The sequence below is a fragment of the Daucus carota genome, chromosome 1 (genome assembly GCF_001625215.2).
Source record: "Daucus carota subsp. sativus chromosome 1, DH1 v3.0, whole genome shotgun sequence".
NCBI classification, from domain to species: domain Eukaryota; kingdom Viridiplantae; phylum Streptophyta; class Magnoliopsida; order Apiales; family Apiaceae; genus Daucus; species Daucus carota.
The window spans coordinates 4,136,212-4,160,096 of record NC_030381.2 but is presented as its reverse complement, the minus strand read 5'-3'; the positions used below and the strand labels follow the sequence as shown (position 1 = coordinate 4,160,096).

The following is a 23,885-nucleotide window of genomic DNA, read 5'->3' as shown; positions in this document are numbered from 1 at the left end:
TAATAAAACTATTATGTGAAAAAAATAGTATAAATTCAAAATTTTAAATGTTTTTTAGATTATAAAGAATATAATAATTCACTAAAAATATATCAAAAATTATAATAATTATCATAAAACAATTACTCCTATAAAGTATTATCAAATCATTTTGGATCCAAATCCCAATGAATGGACCCTTGGTTTAAAAATGCTGGCAAGACTTTGCACTTTTTGACTAGCAACTCGTATAACAACATTCAACATTGACAGCTGTATTGCAAATTTGAAGCTCTTATCTTTTGTATCTAATTCTCCTCCACACAGCATCTATCTCTGCTACCAGGTCCATATACAAAATATCTTCCAAACTTACATAGATCTCTTCCCCTTATCTTATCCAATGGCTTCAACAAGTTCTCAAACCCGCACTACCTGGGACGTTTTCTTGAGCTTCCGTGGCACAGACACTCGAATTGGTTTCACGAGTCATTTATACTCTGCCCTGGATCGCAATGGTATTCGAACTTTTATGGATGATCCTGAGCTACGTCTTGGAGATGGGATCACGGCTGAATTGCTCAAAGCTATTCAGGAATCGGAAATTTACATTGTTGTCCTCTCGGTAAATTATGCTTCTTCGAGTTGGTGCCTTGATGAGCTGGTAGAGATTCTTGATTGTAAGGAAACAATGAAAAGATTGGTTATTCCTGTGTTTTTCAACATTGATCCTTCAGTGTAGAGCTGTCAAACGGATAATTCGGATACGGATATGCCTATATCCGTATCCGTAATGGCCGGATTCAGATACGGATAATATCCGCATTATTTCGGATACGGATAATATCCGCTTTTTCTCGGATACGGATGCGAATATTTCGGACGGATGTCGGATATTTTTGATGACTCTACCGTATTAACGATGATTTTCAAACAATTTTTTGATGACTAAGCTCAAATAATATTTTTATATATGTATAAAGTGTTTGAGTATTTGTACAATTATATAAAAATTATGTAAATGTATTATTTAATGCATATACACACACTACAAGCTAAATAAAATAAAATTTTAATTACATATACTTATATATTATATAATTTAAATATCATATATGTATTTAATTTCGGATTCGAATATCACGGATTCGGATACGGATAATATCCGTTTTATTTCGGATACGAATAATATCCGCTTTTTCTCGGATACGGTTGCGGATTTTTCGGACGGATATCGGATCTTTCGAATTTTTTTGACAGCTCTACTTCAGTGGTGCGATATCAAAAAGGGAGCTTTGAACAACATTTTAGAGTGCATGAAGTTAGATATGCGGATAAAATGGAAAGAGTGAAGAATTGGCGCCGTGCACTGGGACAAGTTGCCGAGTATTCAGGAAAACATGTAGACGGAACAAAGTAAGTTTCCATATTATCTTACACAAGCTAATATAATTACAAAATGTTAGATACATTCCTAAAAAATTTCTCAAATTTTAGTTGTCAAATAATCAAGTTCATGCATACTAATGGGATACCCCGAATACATTAAAATCATTCATCATTTCATCTTTATTAGGTTACTTGTAAAAGGAGTTGGACAAAATCTGGAATACGTAATATTGGTTATATGCTAAAGACTTTTTCTAAAACTATTCAAATTGTGAAAAATAAAAAAATGGAAAAAATATCGGGCATCCTATCACTAATAATTGATTAAATCTATATATACAAGGCGATGCTCACACAATCCACAGTTATCGGTTCTCATTAGTATTAGAACGGAAATATCCATTAGATAATGAACTAGTGGTTATAAACCATCTCTGGCGATTAATCAACAATTCAAAATGTTTTTCTTGCGTCTTCTTGATAAACCAGCGTTTATATATAGATGTAGGAGGATCTGTCTGCAAATAATTCTCGATGTGAAAACACAGAGACAGAGGACTGATCTTTGAATAGGCTACTGCAGTACCACTTTCCTAAAATTCCTTTAATGCCAAATTGCTGGAAAACATGGTAGAAAAAGAGAGTTATATTAACATGTCGTCGGTGTAGCCGTGTAGCCGATTAAAGAAATCAAATCGTACTTACTATTTATAGATAATGACTTATAATCTATTTAATTATTTGGATAATTTGACATAAGTTAGTAATATTTGATAGTTTTATAATTTAATTTAATTTAATATGTAATTATAATACAAGAATCTATATTAATAGAAAAAATATCTTACGAAACACAAATCTATGTTAATAAATTTCACGTAACACATAAACGACACACGGAATAAAAACACATTGAGAAACAAACAAATAATAAGATAAGTATAGAAATAATATTCCTTTTTTATAAACACATAACAAATTCATCTCTATATAATCGTGTTTCTCCGATTTCTAGCTGTACCAAAAAAGTGCTTGTCCACCTCTTCTTTTTTTTTTTGACGAAATGCAAGATTTTATTAAATCAAATCATTCTGAATACATTTCTTGACATTGATTGGAACAGAAATTCAATCAAAAATACGATCAGGATATATGTGACCCACGTGCTAATTCGTGAGCTGATATATTCGCAGACCGTTTTACAAACTGCAACTTCAAATTGTTAACATCAGAAACCAATTTTCTACACTCCTCTGTTACCTGCCCTACCCTTGATCTCATGGGAGCAGCACTACGGATCATTTGAATTACCACCAAGCAATCGGATTCAACAGTAACTGATCTCCCCTGCATTTCTTTGGCCCAGCTTAATGCTTCCTTAACCGCCATCGCCTCAGCCAAACTTGGATTTATCACTGCTGGAAAGCTTCTGGTACGAGCTAAAAGAAGATGTCCGTGATGGTCTCTAGCAATAAGACCTATACCTGACTGGCCCTCATCCTGAAACACTGCTGCGTCTGCTGATATCTTTACTTCATTTAATTGTGGCTTTACCCAAAGAATTGCACCATCACCTGGAAATGAAGGTTGAAGTGATGGTCCTGAAAACCTACTTTGAGCTGCTGTCCACTGTGAAAGATATTCTCACGCCTTGGCAACAATTTTCAGATCTTTCCACCTTTTATTATTTTTTATTAAAAAGCCCAGAAGCAGCGTCTTCAAAGTTCAAACAGCCACATTATATTATATCCTAAATATATAAGGGCTTGTTTATTCTGTGCCCTCAGGCACAGGTTAAGCTACATTAAATGATCTCTTTTTCTGCAACCAGTACTCTCTCTCTCCTTCTTTTCACGTGAATAATTAATATTTTCTTGGTTACTGTGTTTTCTTTTTAACTACTTATTTTACTTTTTTTACATATTATATTCAAAAAAACATTATTTATAAATTATATACAAATTAAAATCGTCCCACAAATAATAATGAGACCCCGTGCATATACATTAATTTTCTAATTAAAACAATCCAATTTGATATTTAATAAAAAAAATTAGTTAGAAGGTGATTTTAATTAGAAAATTAGTGTATGTGCAGGGGGGGCCTCGCTATTATTTGTGGGACGAAATTAATTAAAAGTTGTCATATAAAATTTGATAAAAAATTTATTTTACGTTGACATTTTTAAAAATTAAATAACATTTTATTATAAATATAAAATTTTGAAAGATAAATCAAAAGTAAATATATAGTTAGTATTTAAAATTTTTTTAACTTGTATATAATTTATAAATAATATTTTTTTAATATGATATGTAAAAAGAGTAAAGTAGGTAGTTAAAAAAGAAAACACAATAACCAAAAAAACATTAATTATTCACATGAAAAACATTAATTATTCACGTGAAAAGAAGGAGAGAGAGTACTGATTGCAGAAAAAGAGATCATTTAATATAGCTTAACCTGTGCCCTGAGGGCACAGGATAAACAAGCCCAATATATAATTAGCGGATAAATGATATATTATGGAATGGTCAACCTGTCTATCTACCAAATTAACAAAATAAATAATTATATATTACATTAAATATCAAAAATATATAACTACATCCGTTTAAGTAATCAGAAAAGCAGCAGCGTTCTAACCTCATATGCAAGTGTATTTTTAAAATAAAGCTTGAACATATATGTATTTTTGCAAGAATTTTTATACTCCCTCCTTCCCCATTTTAACAGTGTTCTTTGCATATTTCACAATAAATATTAAATATGATATTTTGTTATTATTGTCATCATCAAAATTGCATTAATTATTAATTACATAATTGTTTGTTTGAAAAATTATGAAAGTTGTCTCATTTAATGATAGTCAATGTTGAAAATAGTATAAAATTGTATTATTGAACAAATAAGAGCATACTTATTGTGAAAATCCTATTTTAACAAACAAGACTATTACAATTGGGACCAAATTAGATGTCCCCGTTGACTTTGGGCACGTAACTTTAGGTGCATTGACCGTCTACTTCCGAAATTTATTTTTTTATTTTTTCTTTTATAAATGAAAATTTCATATTTTAATTTTTATTTGCAAAAATAAAATTTTAAAAATAAGTCACGTATCCATGCGGTCAATGAACCTTAAATTGTGTGCCCAAAGTCAACGGGGCCATCTAATTTGGGATGGAGGGAGTAAAATAGAAAGAGACGTGCATAATGAACATCCGGTTTGCAGGTTTGCTTGTCTCTTACATCTACATAGTATATGTTAGTTATGTATGCCACAACTGGAGTTTAAGTGATTGATCTATCTTAACCTTAAGCTCTTTTTATTTCATGTTGCAGGTCTGAAGCTGAAATTGTCGACGAAATTGTCAAGGAGATTCTGCTACAAATAAAACCCACTGCTTTAGATGTTGCCAAATATCCAGTTGGGTTGGAATCCCGCGTGAAATACATAACAACAACATTGTTGAGCAGTAGCACGAGAAGTGTCGTTAAGATCGGTATATATGGTATGGGTGGTGTAGGCAAAACAACTCTTGCCAAGGCACTTTTTAATAAACTCTTGCTAGGAAGCTTTGAAGGAGGTTGCTTCCTTGAAAATGTGAGGGAAACTTCGGGGAATGTTAAGGGCCTAGAGTCTTTGCAACAACAACTTATTAGCGATGTTCTTAAAATTAGTAAGGACGCAGTTGAAATTAGCAGTGTTGGCCAAGGAACTGAGCAGATAGAACGAAGAATCGGCTCAAAAAAAATTTTGGTTGTTATTGATGACTTGGAGGACCCGGAAAAATTTGAGTCACTGGTGAAATCATTCGCTCCCGGGAGTGTAGTTATAATAACTACAAGGGATAAAGAAATACTTGATGTGATTGAAGTAGAAACTCAATACAAGGTTAATGAGATGGGTGACGCTGAGGCAGAGACACTATTTTTTAGACATGCATTTGGAGATACTAAACCCAACGATGCTATAAGGATATTGTCTAAAGACGTTCTACGTCTTGCTGGGGGACTCCCCTTGGCTCTCAAGGTTTTCGGCTCGTACTTGTATAAGAGACCTGAGGTTAGATGGAAATCTTACATTGAGAGACTGCAGCGAGATCCTGACAGCAGCATCGAGCAAAGACTTATAATTAGCTTGGAAGCCAATGGTTCAGATGATCCCCTGCTGAAGAAGATGTTCCTTGACATTGCTTGTCTTTTCATTGGAAGGACGAAAGAAAATTTGGTTGAAATATTGTATACTTACTATCCCTATGCAGATGATAAAATTGATATTCTTGAGAAAAGAAGTCTATTAACGTTCAATGTCAAAAACGAAGTACGAATGCATGATCTGCTTCGGGATATGGGAGAGAAAATCGCACGTAACAACACTCCTGGTGAGCCTGGAAAGCATAGTAGACTATGGGTAGAAAAAGATATATGCGATGTGTTGGAGAAAGACAAGGTAAATATATCATACGTATCCTCGTCTATTTGATTTATATAAAATTACACATCAGAGGAAATTATGTGTTGATGTGGTAATCGTTCCCTCTTTTTCTATCTATTAGATTTATTATGCAAGTAAAGTAACTAACTTATCTTATTGATATGCATGTTAGGGAACAGAAGCGATTGAAGGTATCTTGCTCGGCCAGTTTGATGATGATTTTGACAGGCTTATATTGGATTCCATTCCTGATCTATTAGAGAAAGTATCGTTTTCCACGGAAAGTTTAAGAAGAATGACTGGATTAAGATTTCTTTACTTGAATGGCAGTTATTTAATTGGAAAGTTTAAAGGGACGCTAGAAGATTTGAGGTGGTTTTGTTGGATTAACTGTCCTTTAAAGTGTTTACCTTTCGACTTTTGCCCTCAGAAACTTGTTATTCTTGAGCTGCCAAGGAGCAAATTGACAACAATGTGGGAGGTAAAGATTGTAGGTACTGTTGGGCCTCAGCCCAGGAAGCCTCAAGCCCAGAACCAAAAGGCCCATCCACAGAAGCCCAGTGTCTAAAGTCCTATATATAGCGGAGAGAAATACTGGAAAAGAGGTTGGAAAATAGAAGAGTAAAAGAACATATACAGATTGTGGTTGTAAATATCAACATTTGGCGCTAGAAGGAGGGGAATCCACTGTTTTCCAACACAAGGCTGCTTTTCCGACCACGAGATGGCCGGAAGGGGAGACCGAAGAAGGAGCACACGGTCCGTAACTAAGTCTAAGTTAACGAGAACAATAAGCTCTCCAGAGATTGACCTTGGCAGCAACCTACTGCCTAAGCGGCTGCTGTTCGAGGACGCCTCGCCTGAAGGATCGGTAGTCGCTCCGGCGCACTCCGACCCTACGGGTGGAGGACGAAAACGAGGTCCCAGACAAACGGTACTCACGCCAGGTGGAAAACACGTCCTAACCAGCGACGCTCGTCTCCACCTCGAGAGGATTAAGGCGTTGAAGCAACACCAGGAGCGGGTTAAGGCACACGAGACGATAAATCTCGAAGACGAGCTCCAAGCCCTAGACACTAAGAGGCGCCTACTCGCCGCTAAAGTAAGGCAACAGAGAGAAATAACTCGCCTCGAAGCAGAGTTAGGCAACGCGTCTCAGGAGTACCAAACTAGAGATGATGAGGAGGTTTCATGGAGGCCTTCGGCCAACAGTGAGTACTCCACCAGAGAGGATTCCGCGGGCTCCTACAGTTCTAGACGTCGCAAGAAGAAAGCATTTGAAGACGATGATGAGGAGATGGAAGAAACGGGATCTAAAACCAAAGCAAGCTCAGAGATCGCAAAAATCAAGGGTGAGCTCGCAAGGCTAAGAAATCAAATCAAAACAGGCTCCGGAGGCTCAGAAACCCCGTCTGAAAGCCCCCTGTCCGAAGAAATTGAAAACTACAAGTTAGACAAACACCAAAAAATCCCATCCATAGGCCAGTTCGACGGGTCCACGGCTCCGTCAGATTTCATCAGCCAGTTCGATGGGAGGATGAGCTATTATGGCCACTCAGAAATATCACGTTGTCGTTTTTTCTGCACCTGCCTCAGTGGCACGGCCCTAGAGTGGTTCGAAAATCTACCTCCACGGTCCATAGATTCATGGAGCACGTTAAAGAATAAGTTTCGCACAAGGTTCTCAAGCAACAAACGAGGTGGTAAAATCACAGCCTCCTTAATGACGGTTCGCCAAAAGTCTTCTGAATCGCTTAGAGACTTTCTCGCCAGGTTCAGAAACGAAGTGGCGGTAATACCCAACCTAATCGACGAATTAGCCATCAATTACTTGGCAGCAGGGGTGGACAAGTCCCGGCATGGGAGAATTTTGGAAGAATTTTTTGAAAAAAACCCCAGAACGCTCCAAGCCGCCATGGAAATCTTCGAGCATAGACTCACAATACAGGAGGCCGTAGGCAGCATTCAGATGGCCTCTCCACAGTCCAAAAGATGGGATAGAAGCTCAGGGTCGAACAATAGGTGGGAACCAAAGAGGCTCGAGGGCCGTGTTTCGCAGGAAAACACCAAACAGGACTCTCAGATAAACGCCCCCATGCCTCAGCAACCCCAAGGGGCCCCTCCACATCAACGCCCCAGGGGCTCTTGGCCTCCACGCCCCCCCCGGGAAGAGAAGGACTTCACTAAACTAAACACTGAAATCGCCTCCATCTTGGCAATAATGAAAACAGACCCAAGTTATCGTCCTCCAAGGCCAATGAACCCCAACAGGCCCCCAAGTTCCAAGTACTGCGACTATCATGAGGACACAGGGCACACAACTGAAAGGTGCTATCAGCTTCGCAACTTGGTCGAAAACAAAATTCAAAGCGGCGAGCTGGCACACTTTGCATTACGCGAGGAACCTAACCAGCAAGACCAGATCGCCACTGACAGGATAATCGACGTCATTTCAGGAGGCTTTGCCGCCGGAGGAACATCAAACAACGCAAAAAAGCTGTATGCTAGGGAGGTATACAGGATCGATTCTAAACGCCCCAAACAAAATCCTTCACCAGTCATTTCGTTTTCAGACGCAGATTACCCAGAGGGAATAATCAGGACACACCAAGATGCAATGGTCATAACGACAAAGATCGGCACAAACATTGTCAAGAAAATTCTTATCGATGACGGTAGCTCGGTGGATATCCTGTACCACGGGGCATTCTCCAGAATGGAGCTGGGCGACAGAAAACTCGACGATGCCAGGAACGCCCCCCTATATGGGTTCACAGGAAATGAAGTCAGGGTCCTAGGAACAATTGATCTCCCAGTACTTTTCGGCTCTCCACCGGCTCAGATATGGCATATAGTCAAGTTCCACGTGATAAACGCAACAAACACCTACAACGCCATACTGGGACGAACTACAACAACGGCGCTTAAAGCAATAACGTCGATCCCACACTTAAAAATGAAATTCCCCACTGAGTTCGGCGTTGGGGAAGTCCGAGGCGACCAACAAATGTCAAGACAATGCTACATCGGTAATGTCATTCCCAAGAGGAAGCCTCCACGCTCCACTGGTTCCACGGTAAACCAGATAGGTGATATCCCCCAAGAGCCTGAGAGCCCAGAGGCCAAAGAGCAGGCGGACAAGCCTCCCAACTGCCAACCCATGGAGGCCCTAGAGCAAATTACCCTGGACCCCACAAACCCAGAAAGAACAGTAGGCATTGGCACTAACCTACCATGTCAAGTACGGGAATCTTTGGTTCAACTCCTTCGGGAATTCGCTGATATATTCGCATGGTCTCCAAGCGACATGCCAGGGATCCCCGAGTCAATTGCACTACACAGGCTTAACATAAAGCCTGGCTCCAAATGCGTTAAGCAAAAGATAAGGACATTCTCCCAGGAAAAGCGTGAAGCCATCGAAGCTGAGGTAGATCGCCTCCTCGCCGCAGGCTTCATCAAAGAGGTCCAGTACCCCCGTTGGATAGCTAATACGGTGCTAGTCAAGAAAAGCAATGGCAAATGGAGAATGTGCATCGATTATTCAGATCTCAACAGAGCATGCCCCAAAGACTTCTACCCGTTACCTAACATAGACCAACTTATCGACTCCACTGCGGGGCACGAGCTGATTTCGTTCATGGACGCTTTTTCTGGCTATAACCAAATTAAGATGGCCCAAGAAGACCAGGAGGACACAGCTTTTATCACCCACAAAGGGGTATTCGCCTACACAGTAGTACCATTCGGTCTCCTCAATGCAGGGGCCACCTTCCAAAGGACAATGGATACCATCTTCGCTCCCCAAATAGGCAGGAACATGCAGATATATGTAGATGATATGATCGTCAAGTCTGTCAAAAAGATGCATCACCCACTTGACCTTCGTGAAACATTCCTCCGGATTCGAGACAACCAGGTCAGGCTGAACCCGGCCAAGTGCACTTTTGGTCTCACGGGTGGTAAGTTCCTCGGTCACTTGCTAACACAGCGGGGCATTGAGGCTGATCCTGCCCAGATCAAAGCTATCAAAGAAATGGAACCACCAAAAACCCTCAAAGACTTGCAAGTACTCACGGGTTGCATCGCCGCATTAAGAAGGTTCATCCCACAGTCCTCTAAGAGAAGCCTCCCCTTGTATGAAACCATTAAGAGCGCTTCAAAAGCGAACAAGTTTGAATGGACAAAGGAGTGCGAAACAAGTCTATCAGACATAAAAAACTTCCTATCAAACCCACCAATCCTAACCAAGGCAGTCCCAGGGGAACCCCTCAAAATATACCTCTCAGCATCAGATTCAACCACGGCCGCCGTGTTGGTAAAAGAAATCAACGGCGAACAAGCCCCCGTCTATTACGCCAGCCACTTGTTAAAAGACACAGAAACCAGATATAGCAAAATCGAGAAGCTGGTACTAGCTTTAGTCATAGCCAGTAGAAAACTCAGACATTACTTCCAAGGGCGGGACATCACAGTCTTAACAAACCAACCTCTCAGAAGGGTGCTCCACCGCCCCGACATCTCAGGTAGACTCGCTTCCTGGACAGTAGAACTAAGCCAATTCAGCATCGAATTCGCACCTAGAACGGCTGTCAAATCTCAGGTGCTATCAGATTTTATCGCCGAGTGTAATTTCACGGAATCAGCTGTGGCTCCAAACCAGCTAGGCACAGACAAATCTTGGACCTTGTTCACAGACGGGTCCTCCACCGCAGAGGCTGGAGGCGCGGGCATCCTGCTCATTAGCCCTGAAGGCTTCAAGGTTCAACAAGCAATTCGCTTCAAATTCTCAGCCACTAACAATGAAGCCGAGTACGAGGCGCTAATCGCCGGATTAAACTTGGCTAAACACCTAGAGGTCAAAATCATAGACATTTTCTGCGATTCCCAACTGGTAGTCAAACAAGTGTCAGGCGACTTCAAAACCTCAAATGAAAGAATGGCAGCGTACCGAAGGATCGTGGTAAATCTGTTGGAACCATTAACATCATGGACCATAAAGAACATAGCAAGATCGGCAAACCATTGGGCTGACGCACTCTCACGCCTCGCCACCTCAACGGCAGCACATGCCCAGGACCCGATATACGTCAAAGAGCTGCACCAGGCATCGCATAACAGGGACGAGGTTAATCTCACAACCCTCACCAGTGACTGGAGAACCCCCATCATAGATTTTATCAAGGGGACACTCGTCATTCCCGACAAAAACGAAAAAAGAAAGGTTGAATTTAAGGCACGGAATTTTTGCCTTGTCAATGACATGCTGTATCGCCGAGCCCTCACTGAGCCTTTGCTCAAATGTGTTGGCCCAGAAGAGGCACAAATAGCAATGATGGAAATCCACTCAGGTATATGTGGGGAGCACGCTTCCGCAAAAAGCATGGCAGTAAAGATGCTGAAGCACGGAGTATTCTGGCCAACTTTAAGGGCTGACTGCGAGAACTTCACCAAGAAATGTAAACCATGCCAGCTTTATGGGGCAATGAACCACCGGCCGGCAACTTGCTTCTCAGCTTCCCAACCCCCATGCCCATTCTTCATGTGGGGAATGGACCTGGTGGGACCGCTCCCTAAATGCCAAGGCCAGAAACAGTTCCTAATTGTCGCCATAGATTACTTCACCAAATGGGTGGAAGCAAAACCCCTAGCCAGAATCAGAGAGAAGGACGTCACCCAATTTTTCATGGAGTTCATTGTCTTTAGGTTCGGGGTCCCACGCATAGTAGTAACAGACAATGGCTCGCAATTCACTGGCAAGGACTTCGAGGACGCCCTAACCCAGCTGAAAATCAACCATATCAAATCCTCGGTTGCCTACCCACAGGCAAACGGACAAGTTGAGATCACCAACAAGGCTATCCTGCAGGGAATCAAGAAAAGACTCCAGGAGGCAACAACAAATTGGGTAGATGAGTTACCCAACGTACTATGGGGACACAGAACCACTCCCAGGACAACGACAGGCTTCTCACCCTTCAGGCTAGCATACGGAACTGAGGCAGTCCTCCCAATAGAAATCAGCATGAACTCTCCAAGGGTGGAAGATTTCTCACAAGACAAGTCGGAGGAGGGCTTAAAACTCCACAACGACCTCATTGAAGAGTCCAGGGACAATGCTCAGATGAAGGTAGCACAATACCAAAAAAGGGTCGCCCAATACTATAACTCCAAAGTCAAGATCAGGAACTTCGTTGAAGGAGACTTAGTACTTCGAGAAGCTGCATCCTCCATGCCTGCCAAGCAAAGCAAGCTTTCACCTCCATGGGAGGGACCCTATGTGGTAACTAAGGTCGTTAGGCCGGGAACCTATCGACTCTCCAGCCTCAGCGGTGCCGAAATCCCCAACACCTGGAATGCCATCCACCTTAAGAAATTCTACCAGTAAGCCACATCTCCAACAAGGAAATCAAAAACTCAATCAAGGCCTATGCGCCAACCACCCTCATACCATAAATCAAGGCCTGCGCGCCATCCGCCTCTCTTTAGTTTTAATTTTGATGATAGATTACTCCCCTAGCTAAGTACCAGTTCATGTTTAAAATTCCCCCTTGTGATTACAACTCCCCCTCACTGTCTTATGCATTAACCTATTTTGAATATCAATATTTCGAATCAAGTAATGAGTATTTTACACATCTGCATGAAACTCTTCTTCATATATATGCAAAATTTTTACAAACATATGATTTCATAACATCCTCGCACAGGTTCACACACTCACACCAAAACAGCGCAAAGAGCCAACTCCTAAAAGGCGCCAGAATTCTCCAAAGAGACAGAAAAAGATTATTGCGCCAAAACCTCCTCAGGTAAAGAAAATAAGTAACAAAACAAACATAACGCCATCAAATAGGAAAGACAAAAACAAAAGCACATGCCAAGCTCAACATTTAAGAAATTTCCCAGAAGTTAAAGCACCAAAGTCGGCAAAATATTAGCAAGATACATAAACACCTCTGGGGCATTCCCCAGGAAATGAAGGCAAAAGTTCACCACGAATCAAATGTCAAGACAAGCAAAACGAAATATGCATTACAAAGCTCCATATCCAGGGCATTCCCCGGGAAAAACAGGGCCATTAGGAGGCAGAATCAGCTCGATCAGCAGAGCCCGCACCCTCCTCGCGAGTGCGAGCAAAATCCTCACAATGGCGAATGAAAGAGTGCGGCTCCATGTCATAACCAGCGCGAACAGCACGCTCCCAGCAAAGATTGTAACCACTCTCCAAAGCACCAAAGGCCTCTTCGGTGCTCTTGGACAATGCCTTGCGACTCTCCACCAAGGCCTCTTCCAGCTTCTTCTTGTTCTTTCCAAACTCAGCAATGACCAGTCCGTAATCAGCTTTCATCTTCTTCATCTCCTGCACGAATTCAGCCTCCATATTCTGGAACGAAGCCACCAGAGCATTCAGAGCATCTTTGTCAGTGCTCAGTTCCTCAACACGACCTTTCAAATCCGCAACTGTCTCCGACACCTCACGATTCTTACGGGCAAGCGAGGCAATTCGCTTCTCAGCATCCGCCTTGTGCTTCTGCGCCTCTCGCAAATCAGCACGGAGGCGCCTCAGCTCCGCCTCAAGGTTGCCCCGCACACCAAGGGCCACCAACCGATCAAATTCCAAGGTAAACTACAGACGAGAAAAGACAAAATGAACAAAACTCAAAGCATCACAGCGTTAAAGCAGAAAAACTAAGAGGGCCTAACAAACACAAACCTGGTCCAGCAAATCTTTGGCAGAGGCAGCGGCCCTGACAGCAGAAAAGGCCTCATCGCCAGAAGGCTGCACCGGCCCTCCACTTTCCAACATCGAAGCCACATCATCTCGAGACTTACCGGCTTCAACACCTCGCAACTTAATCACCCCTTTGGATTTCTTAACTAAAGAACTGGGCTCCTCCACATCCACCCTCCGGGTACGCTTCCTTTCAGAAATCCTAGCAGCAATCGACCCAACAGGAGTTCCACAAGCATCCCCCACCATCTCCACAGAACCACTAGTGTTCACGGCAGTACACTTCAACTTGGAAGTCTCCTCAAAATCTTTCTCCCCAGTGAATTCAATTCCCTTCCCAGCCATAGAAGAAGCTCCTTTCTTAGCCAACATCGACAGAAGGGCGCTGCTCAACATCTTGCGAGGTTTCTTCAACAAAACCCGAAGAGGCTCTCCAGCCACTGCATAGACAAGAACAAAGCAAAGGTCAAGAAAAACAAGACTACGCAAAATAAAGGACAAAGCGAAATCAACCCCTTACAACAATGGGAAACTAAAAAATCCTTTTTAGCAAAATCCTCCATAGAGAAAGTCTTTTTCTCCCCATAAAAAGTATCTAGCACACTCTCAGGCAACCCAGGTAAATGATTCAACTCATAAAGCCAGTCCTTGGAGATATCACTCCAAGGGCTAACAGACTCCAACTCCCCACCAGAAAAATAACCCCATTTGCCATGCCACCCATTGTTCGAAGACCGAACGTCAACCAACCGGGTCTGGTTCGGCTTTTTGTCCAAATAGAACTGACCCCCCGTATACTTCACCATAAAGATGGATAATAACAAATCCACCGTAGGCACCTTCCCCACATCATGACTTTGTGCAATCACGCCACAAATCTGAACCACAGCGTTCGGCGAAAGCTGCGCCACACCACAACCCAACAACTTGAGCAAAGCAGCAAATAGGGGGTGCATTGGGAGGCGAAAACCCAATTCAAAAAACAAAAAGGGGATAGCTTGCCAACCCTTTTTCGGCATCTGCCAAAGCCGATCTTCCTCATCAGGAATATGAAAAGAGTACACTCCATCAGTCCCACAATACTCCGCAAGCTTGTCCATTTCGGGAGAATCATCCTTAATGACACTGCGACGGTTGAAAGATGGCTTCGACCGGAACATTTTCTGCCATTCCTCCGGCATAGAAGAAGGCGAAGACAAAGACCGAGGCTTTACCGGAGTCCTCTTGGTCATATCCAGAATGAGTGGGTCCATCGGCTCCAAGATTTGCAGGTCATCGTCCAAGGACCCAAGATTATGCGAGGAAGAGTGAGGAATCAAAGTCTGGGACAAAGGCGAAAGACCGCCGAACAAACCATCGCCACCAGTCTCCGATTCATTAGGGGAAGAAAGGGAAGCACGGGCCATGGAAGAGGTCATCGGAAAGTAAAGAAAAGAATAAAAACAAGAGAAGAAGATTACCTAGAAAATCTCGGAACTGCGTTTACGAAAAGACTTGACAAGAAACAATAAAGCTCCCACGGACAATAAGACAACAGAAGATTGAAAGCCACAAGCAAACTCAAGTGCGCGCCAACCCCCGAGAAAATCAACAGCCAAAAGCCACCAAAATAAAAATAGGCCCAGTTACGAAAATGCACAGCCGAAAAGACAAAAGAGCTCAAAACCATAGGCCCATCTAAAGATCAGCCTCAACTGGGGGGAGACTAAATGTTGGGCCTCAGCCCAGGAAGCCTCAAGCCCAGAACCAAAAGGCCCATCCACAGAAGCCCAGTGTCTAAAGTCCTATATATAGCGGAGAGAAATACTGGAAAAGAGGTTGGAAAATAGAAGAGTAAAAGAACATATACAGATTGTGGTTGTAAATATCAACAGGTACTCTGAGTTATCTCCTTACATATACAAAAATGTGGGATTTGATACCTGCTAATCACACTCATTATTGCAGGTTTCCCAGGAAATGACTACAACCCTAGATTTTAGAGGACTACCGCGTCTTGAAAATTTGAAAACTCTAAACATGTCCTTTTCTGAAGACTTAACTACCACCCCAGACTTTAGAAGACTACCGTGTCTCGAAAACTTGTATCTTCAGGGCTGTGTAAGTTTGAAGGAGGTCCATGAATCAATTGGAAGTTTGGCGAGGCTTGTTTCCTTAAATTTGGAGGGTTGTCTAAGCCTAAGAAGTCTTCCAATAGAATTAGGGAACATTAAATCCCTAAAAGAGCTCAATGCTTCCGAAACAAGGTTTCCGAAATTACCAGATTCGATCGGAAATCTTAGTAAGCTTGTTAAGCTGGAATTAATTCGAGATTGCGAGAGGGAACTTGAATCTCTTCCAAACACCATTTGCAACTTAATAGAACTGAAAGTTTTAAAGGTTACTGTGAAAGCATTGCCAGACAGCATTTGCAACCTGAGATCATTGGAAATTCTTGACATAGAATCAAGTGATACACTAGAGAGGTTACCTGATCAACTGTGGAAGCTTACAAGCTTATTGGAGCTAAATGCATCTATTACTAGTTTAGAGAAAGTTCCTGACATAGAATCAAGCCAGACTTCATTACCATTGACAAAGTTGGATTTATCTTATAGTGCAATCACTGCCCTGCCCTCCGGTATTAGTCAGCTCTCAAACCTAGAATGTCTTTATCTTGCGCAATGTCATCATCTGTTGTCCATAACAGAACTTCCTCCTAATCTGAAGTACATTTCTGCGAACAACTGTCCATCTTTGGGAAGATTGAATCTATCCAATTTGAAACTGTTGCGGGAGTTGCACCTCAGAAATTGCAGTGATTTGACAGAGATTTTAGGCCTGGAGGAACTCACTTCTTTAGATGAACTGTTGTTGAAAGGTTGCCGCCCCTCTCTACTGACACATACTTTAACGAAGCCATTGTTCCAGGTTCGGAAGATCTCAAACTCTTATCTCATAATTTGGAGAATGGACTATGGAAGTGGTGGTTAACCTTGTTTCTTTTTCTTTCTTCTTACAAGATGTTCTCTGGTTTTGAGAAAAAAATCAATATTTCGGTTGGCGTGGAAGACTTTCCAGATTGGATTATTCCAGATGAAGATGGAGATGCGTCATGTTCTGTGAACTCTTTCGAAGAAACTTCAGATGGAGACGCGTCATTATCTGTGAATTTGCGACCAAACTTGTCACACAATTACTTGGGGATGATTCTCTGCTTTGACCAGCGATATTACGATGCCTGTTATTCTGTTATGACTTCCACAAGTAATATATTAGAGAGCCGTATATATGACTCAGGTATAGTAATAGTTCCGAGATCAATCTTTAGAGTCACAGATAGCGATCATACAATCAAACTTACATCAAAAGGAGTAAGTGGATATTGGATTCATCTACTGTACAAAAACGAGGACAACACATTTGCACCCAGACTTTGGATGCATCTACTGTACAAAAATGAGGACACCAGCATCACTCACATTGTTGCAGATGCAGGATTCCTCTGTAAGACCCCTCTGTATAGATAAATTCTTTCATATTTAGTTATTATATTTTCACATATATTTTATTATATTAATTAGAAATTAGTTAGAAAAAGAGAGAAAAAGAAAATGCATTAAAAACAAATAAGGGGCAAGTTTGAACTTAGGTTAATTTTTTTGCTAGAGAGGAAGCAAGGAAAAGAAAAGAGGAAGACGAGAAAAAGAGGAGGAGAATGACATCGAATTTTTATTGGATTTGAAGTTGAGGTTGCAAGGTAAATATCAAATCCCTCTTTTATGTACAAGTTAACATATTTTGTATAAGATGTAGAAAGTTTATAATTCTTGTGTTTTATTATACCATTTACGGTTGTAAAGAATATAAGAAATTTGAAATTCATCCACATCTTTCTTCTTCTCTTCACAACTTAGAATCATATTTTTTTTTCTATGAGACTTGTGTTTAACCATTAATTTTAAGGTACAGACCATTTCGCTCTTCTGATTAGATTTGTATGATTTGTCTATTTGAGTTTGCCTAATTTCTTATAATATTCATATAAAATTTATTTTTTATCATATGATGATGATTTTGACGTCTTTGAAAAGATAATTTGAATATCTACAACTAATGTATTTTAACTTTTCAAAATTTTTGTCTTCAAATATAAGTTTTCTGTAATTTTGTGATATGTTAATGTTATTGTTAATCTAAGACTACCCCTTCGAAAATTCATAGTAAATTGAAAATTTATTCAAAAATGATGATTCTTGCGGTTCTGAAAAGGTATTTTCAATATTTACATCTTTTGTTCACACTCCACTATCAAATTGTGTCGTTTCAATATCTTAAATACCAAAACTATCTTCTGACCGAGGACTGATTTTGTTCTAGCAGTCAAAATTTTAATTGTTTCTGAATTCGTTATTTCTCTATTTTTAACGAGCCATTATCATTATATAAAACCCTGAGCAAAATTATCTACGAGTTTCGTCTTCTGTACCTTTTTATTTAAATTTATCTTAACCGAGTAATTCGGTTTCTTTTAGATTGGTCAGGGTTGATTTGTTTTAACTAATTTTGTTATTATTCAGACTTATTGACTTTGAATAAGATAGTTTTTTTTTTTATTATACGTATGATTTGGGAGATTTTTTTAGATTTCCATCACTGAGTGGAATGAATCTCGTGCTTGGCACCACTTATGCGGCGTAATTAATAATAGAGACTTGTCTCCGGAATTATGGAGGACGTATAATCATGATTATTGTGTTTGTGTTTTGGCAATTTGGATATTGCCGTGCAAGTCCCAATAAGATTTTGGGTAGCATTTGCTTTATTTTATTTTGATTTTGATGATTACATACTTGTAAATAATCGAAAATGCAGGACATCATGTGGTTATAAGATTTTCTCCCGTATTAGTAAATTAGTGGAGTTCCAATAATTTATTGTGATTATTGGAGTTCCAATAATTTATTGTGATTACATACTTGTAAGTGGCTTGGCTTGAAATACATAAGATTAAGTTTATTTTGGTTTGTAAAGCATGTGTGATTATTTCAAATTTAATATTTATTTCCTTTTTGTTGTCTTTTGTATATTTCGATATTTTGCATCTCGTACTTGGATGTTTTCTTTTATTTGTAACTTGCCATTTCAAATCTGTTCACTTGTGCGGTTTTAAAATTTTATTATATAAGTCTTTCTCTCGCTGTCGGACTTTATTTCTCTTTATGCGACATGTAATCTTAATCAGGCGGGCTATGGGGAGAACGCAACTTGTGGACTTAGAAGAGTTCGCTTTATGGATTGTATCTTTTGTAGACTTCTAGAATTTTATTCGAATTTAGTGATTGTGGATTAAATTTGAATTTGAATATATTATTTTTAGTTTCATGGAATGTAAGTTGGATTTGTTCGAATTGAGTTTTTTATTGATATACTATGGACTCTTAATTAATTAAATTTGAACTTGTTTAGTATTTTAAGGCAACACATAGCATTGGGATGTTAAACCCTCGTCCAATGATACGAATGAGATCTGTGATGATGATGTAAATGAACAAGTTGAGTGAATTTAGCGAGGTGATAACTCGTTGAATTAACTCAATCAAGTATAACTCATTTTAAATTTGTCGGAGGAGTGACTGCTAACTGTTTGTCTAATTGTCAAATATAATTAGATTGGATACCAGAGGATATAAACATTGAAAGAAACATGCTTGATGTCTTATAAACCATGAAATTAAAGTCTTATGTTGCTCAGGACACACCTGGGTTCGATTCTGGCTCAACCGGAGAATTATTAGAACAGATATTAATTTGTAAGGCATATAAGTTTGCATTGTTAGAAAAAAAAAAAGTTATAGTTATTTAACATAGATGGAATCGAAAATATATATTTTTCTAGAAAAGTGAATGACATATTTATCTATTTAATAATAAATAATTATTTGTAACACAAGTTTCTCATGCTAAGAAGATCAGTTTTAGCATAGTATTTGCCTATTTGGAATGGAGTGTGATGAAGGAGCTGTATGTCGGAAGGACAGGCGTTCGTTATCAAAGAAACTACAACCTATAAAATTGACAATTCTTGTCATACTTTCACTACTGATCATCGTCAGAAGAGAGGTTCAATTGAGCCAAAGCTAGAGATTTAAATTCAGGTCTGTAAAACAATGCTAAACCCTTTCACCTCTTTCTTCCTCGGAAAGCATATCAAACAAATAGATAAGAAATTACATGTAGTAGCAAGCCAAGAGCTTGCCTGATCCAGATATGCTTCAAATTTGAAAAAAAAATATTATATCATATTATAGTAGTAACTTTATGCATTGGCATAGATTTTAGTTCCGCAAATTTGAAACTTTAATACAACAGCTGTTGGAATTTAATTCTATATTCATATGTTTTAGTTATTTATTTAGATTTATTTAGATAATGTTTTGTACGTTCTTTATTGTCAGTAAAGACTAGGTCTAGCCCAGTAGCGTGTTGTTAGGAGGTGATGCAGTTGGTTAGAAGTAGTGGAGCTTGAATAGGAGTGGCACCTATTTTATAGCCACTATCTTTCCCTCTGTTAGTAGTTTTGCTTATATATACGTTCAGGATATACACTGAATGTATGGCCTTGTAATTCAGTTTTTTCATTTCAGTAATACAAAACTCAGAGCGCTAGCTTTGCTCATATCTGTTTGTTTACGTTTCATTTACACCAGTGCTAATTAAGTAAAGCCCAGGCCCAAAGGTCTTCTGTTGATCCTAACACTTGGTATCAGAGCCAGGTTGTTTATGCCAAAATATATGCCGAGGTTGATAACTATGGAGACATCAAAAATCAAGGAGGGAACAGTGAGTATAAACTATCCGATGTTGTCAAAATCCAACTACACGGCGTGGTCAATGAAGATGCAGGTCTTCATGGAAGCTCAGGGAGTTTGGGAGGCTGTGGAGCCTAGTGACCCGGAGGTGAACGTTGAAAAACGGATGGATAAAATGGCGCTGGCAGCAATTTATCAAGGCATTCCAGAGGAGTTTATGTTAACTCTGGCCGGTAAGAAAACGGCTAAGGTGGCGTGGGAGGCAATCAAGACAATGTGTATGGGGGTGGAACGAGTACAGGAGGCTAGGGTGCAGACATTAAAGGGAGAATTCGAGTCTCTCATGATGAAAGACTCAGAGAAGATAGAAGACTTCTGCTTGAAACTGAGTGGCATTGTAACTAACATTCGAGTTCTTGGAGAGGCTATGGAAGAATCCAGTGTTGTAAGGAAGATTCTACGTGCTGTGCCTGATAAGTTCCTCCAAATAGCTTCAAACATTGAACAATTTGGAGATGTTAAAGCCATGTCAGTTGAGGAACTGGTGGGACGTCTCAAGGCCCATGAAGAAAGAATGAAAGGTAGGAGTGAGCAAAGTGAGCAACAACAACTTCTCTTAGCTAAGAAGTGGAAGGGCAGACTAGACAAGAGCAAGATAAAATGTTTCAATTGCAACATTTATGGTCACTTCGCCTCAGAGTGTGACAAACCTCGACGAAAGAAAAGAATACAATGTAGTTTTTATGTATCTTCTCCGTTTTACATATAAGAATATTGTCTGTATATTCTTATTATTATTTTTATCAAATTTCAACAACAGCAACTTTATTCAACTCAGAGTTTACAATTTTGAAGGAAACCGTTGGGGCCGGAAATGACATGACGTTTACATTTTAGAGTTGATGGCCACTAAAATGTGGAACCGGATAAAGGTCACCACTCTGTATTTTACTCAAAGTAAAAATATATGTATATGAATACGAATATTACCCGAGTTTTGTGCAGTTACGGTGTGTTGAAGACAATATTCCTGCTTCACATAATAAAAATAATTTCTGAATCAGAACAGTGGAGCACTTCATTGAATTGATTCCAACAAACTCAAAATCTATGTTTTCTACTCAAAGATATGCAGAAAAAGAGAAAAAAAATTGCGGCAATGGACAATGTATGTTTGTTATTAACTTCTTTCTGAATAGTTGCCAGTGTTGGTTGAGATGTTTTCATGTTTTTTAGTTACGAGGTTGAACTTTCTGATTGAATATTTGCATTTTTTCTGTAAACTACATGAATCCAACATAAAGCTCATCAAACTAGATGGACATGAGAAATTCAAAAGGAAATTATCAAGTACAGCTTAACGAAAAAAGGCCTAAAATTGGGCAGAGAGAAGCCAAGACTGCAGGTAAAAGGTCACACCAGAGAGGCATAACTCATTACAATGAAAGCTCCAACGAGTATAGGCCAGAGACGAGGATGGCGAAAGAAACTATAGCTTCCACTGCAATCATCATTGGCACCACTGTAACATCCGGGTCTGGTTGACTTAGCCACACCTCCTTCAAAAGCGAAGCTGCTGTTGCCTTTGCCATTGCTGAACAGAACACACCAAAAATACGGACCTCCTCCATCTGCCCCGCTAACACCTGCACCCACCTCAGAGTGGTTACTGTTGTGGACAATTTCCAAGGCCTTGTCATTTGTCACTAGGATGTCTGAGAATGCTTGCTTAGGCTGGATATACTTTGACTGGCATCCGAGTAGACGTCCAGTGAAAGGGGCTAGTGATGAGACCTCAACACCGCAGTTGGGGGCAAAGGTTTCAGCAATTTCAGCATCAGGAGGCTTCTTGGCGTTTTTCCCTCCCACTGAATCACAATCTCCTCCGTATGCCTTTATGTACTGCAGGGCTATGCATGCCAGGCCCGGATTGTTAAAGAGTGCTGATGATCCTTTTCGTGCAGTTCTATTACTGTTAAGCTCCGCGACTAGCTTATCAGCAGGGTTATCTGTCACTTTCTCTGAGACTTTATATCAAAGAAAATGTTCAGATTAAACGAGCCTATAAGTTGTAGATGCAGCATATCTTAAATTATGAGACGAAAATGTTTGATGCAAAGATAGAGGCACAGTCTTGCAGATCAGCTAATATACAAGACTAAAACATAATATCAATATCACATCAGACTATAATGGTCACAAGGTTCCAGTAGTAGCAGAAGACGGCCAATAATAAGGCCTAGTTGAGTTTCTGGTTTTTCCTGAACATATTGAATTAGGAAATCCAACTATCCAGTTGCAGTCCAGGCGATCTTCAAGATAGTTATAAACTTCAATTGAACAATTATCAAATGATTGTAAAGACAAAGGCAAAGGCAAAGATTCAGTAAAAAAAAAACAAGTAGAGCTGAGCCTGAGTTTGAATCTTGATTAACACCATCTACATATTCTCTTATACGTTGAGCTTGACAGGAATTCCGAAACATAACATATGAAAAGGCTAGATCTGAATCCATTTCTACAAGATTTTAGAAATTTAAGAGATAAAATAGCAAGATTTGAATCTCAGCATCACTATGTTACAAGTTTTTCTTTACAATTGAGTGATGAGAACATTTAAGTTAGATACAAATTAACTAGTACTCAGTTCCGAAATTTCAGTGGGAGCTGTGGGCAACTGGGCAAAACATAGAGCAATTTATTGTTCGCTTTTGAGCCTTATTAATGGACATCCTCTTGTTCACATAGATGGGATGATTTTCTTGTTTTTCACAGTGTTTAGCAGGGACTTAATACTTAGTGTTTTCCATATTCCCAAACATGCTATTCGTTCAAATTCAGAATTTCAAATGAAATCCAGATTCCCAAACAAAGCTTCTACTTATTAGCTTCTTCCAGTTGTTCATTTTCATACTATCTGCATCAGGTAATTGATTTTCTAGATGCACTAGATTTTCAAATACTCGGAGATAACAAGTTCAAAATCATGACCTTTAGTCACGAGGGGATGCACGAGAAGAATCTGGCTGTGACGAACGAGTCTTGTCACTACGCTATCAATAACTCCACGAACTATCCTACATCTACTATCTCACAAATTTCAGATCATCCAATATTTTTCATTTTTCCAAATCTACCAAACCGTATTCAATAAAATCCGCCAAATTCAATAAATAACAATTTAATCAAGATACCGAAGCTAAAAAACAGATCACTACGCAACTAAAACATTAATGTCAAACGTCGCAAGTAAATTTTTAAAGTTTCAAGATCTACATTCTAAATCTGCAACATGGTCTTGTAATAACTTGTGGAATTATGAATAAGATATCGGAGAAAACTTACATTCAACATGAGCTGATACCGGTACCGACACGTAGAAGAGAACGATGCAGGCAAGAGCGCAGCAGCTGATGCTAGCCATGTTTGCAGCAAGTGTAACTTAAGTTATATGCAAAGAATGTGATGCAAAAGTGAAGTGTTTGTGTCTGTGGAGATGCAGAGGATGCACAAGAAGAAAATGTGCAACAAGTGAAAGTATATCTGTTTGGTT

At 39.8% G+C, this 23,885-nt stretch overlaps 2 protein-coding genes across 2 annotated transcripts; one reads left to right on the top strand and one right to left on the bottom strand.

Moving 5' to 3' along the window:
* The first annotated feature begins 179 nt into the window (after positions 1–179).
* On the top strand, positions 180–18,991 carry LOC108209568 (disease resistance protein RPV1). Its single transcript, XM_017380664.2, has 8 exons — positions 180–718; positions 1,253–1,395; positions 4,714–5,824; positions 5,982–6,290; positions 15,489–16,451; positions 16,544–17,027; positions 17,190–17,280; positions 18,766–18,991. Coding segments are annotated over exons 1-7 (3,348 nt in total). The 5' UTR covers positions 180–382; the 3' UTR covers positions 17,192–17,280; positions 18,766–18,991.
* A 2,640-nt stretch (positions 18,992–21,631) lies between these two features.
* LOC108207017 (uncharacterized) lies at positions 21,632–23,884 on the bottom strand. The gene is made up of 2 exons (XM_017377485.2): positions 23,678–23,884; positions 21,632–22,359 (listed from the first exon to the last, which is right to left on the bottom strand). The coding sequence occupies exons 1-2, from the start codon at positions 23,754–23,756 to the stop codon at positions 21,746–21,748; spliced, it is 693 nt and encodes a 230-aa protein (XP_017232974.1). The 5' UTR covers positions 23,757–23,884; the 3' UTR covers positions 21,632–21,745.
* Position 23,885: the final 1 nt, after the last annotated feature.

Coding starts and splice junctions, on each gene's coding strand:
- LOC108207017 (XM_017377485.2), bottom strand. CDS start 23,756: ATGGCTAGCATCAGCTGCTGCGCTCTTGCCTGCATCGTTCTCTTCTAC. Junction 22,360..23,677: donor GGTATCAGCTCATGTTGAAT/GTAAGTTTTCTC, acceptor TTTGATATAAAG/TCTCAGAGAAAGTGACAGAT.
- LOC108209568 (XM_017380664.2), top strand. CDS start 383: ATGGCTTCAACAAGTTCTCAAACCCGCACTACCTGGGACGTTTTCTTG. Junction 1,396..4,713: donor AAACATGTAGACGGAACAAA/GTAAGTTTCCAT, acceptor TTCATGTTGCAG/GTCTGAAGCTGAAATTGTCG. Junction 16,452..16,543: donor TAACGAAGCCATTGTTCCAG/GTTCGGAAGATC, acceptor TCTTCTTACAAG/ATGTTCTCTGGTTTTGAGAA.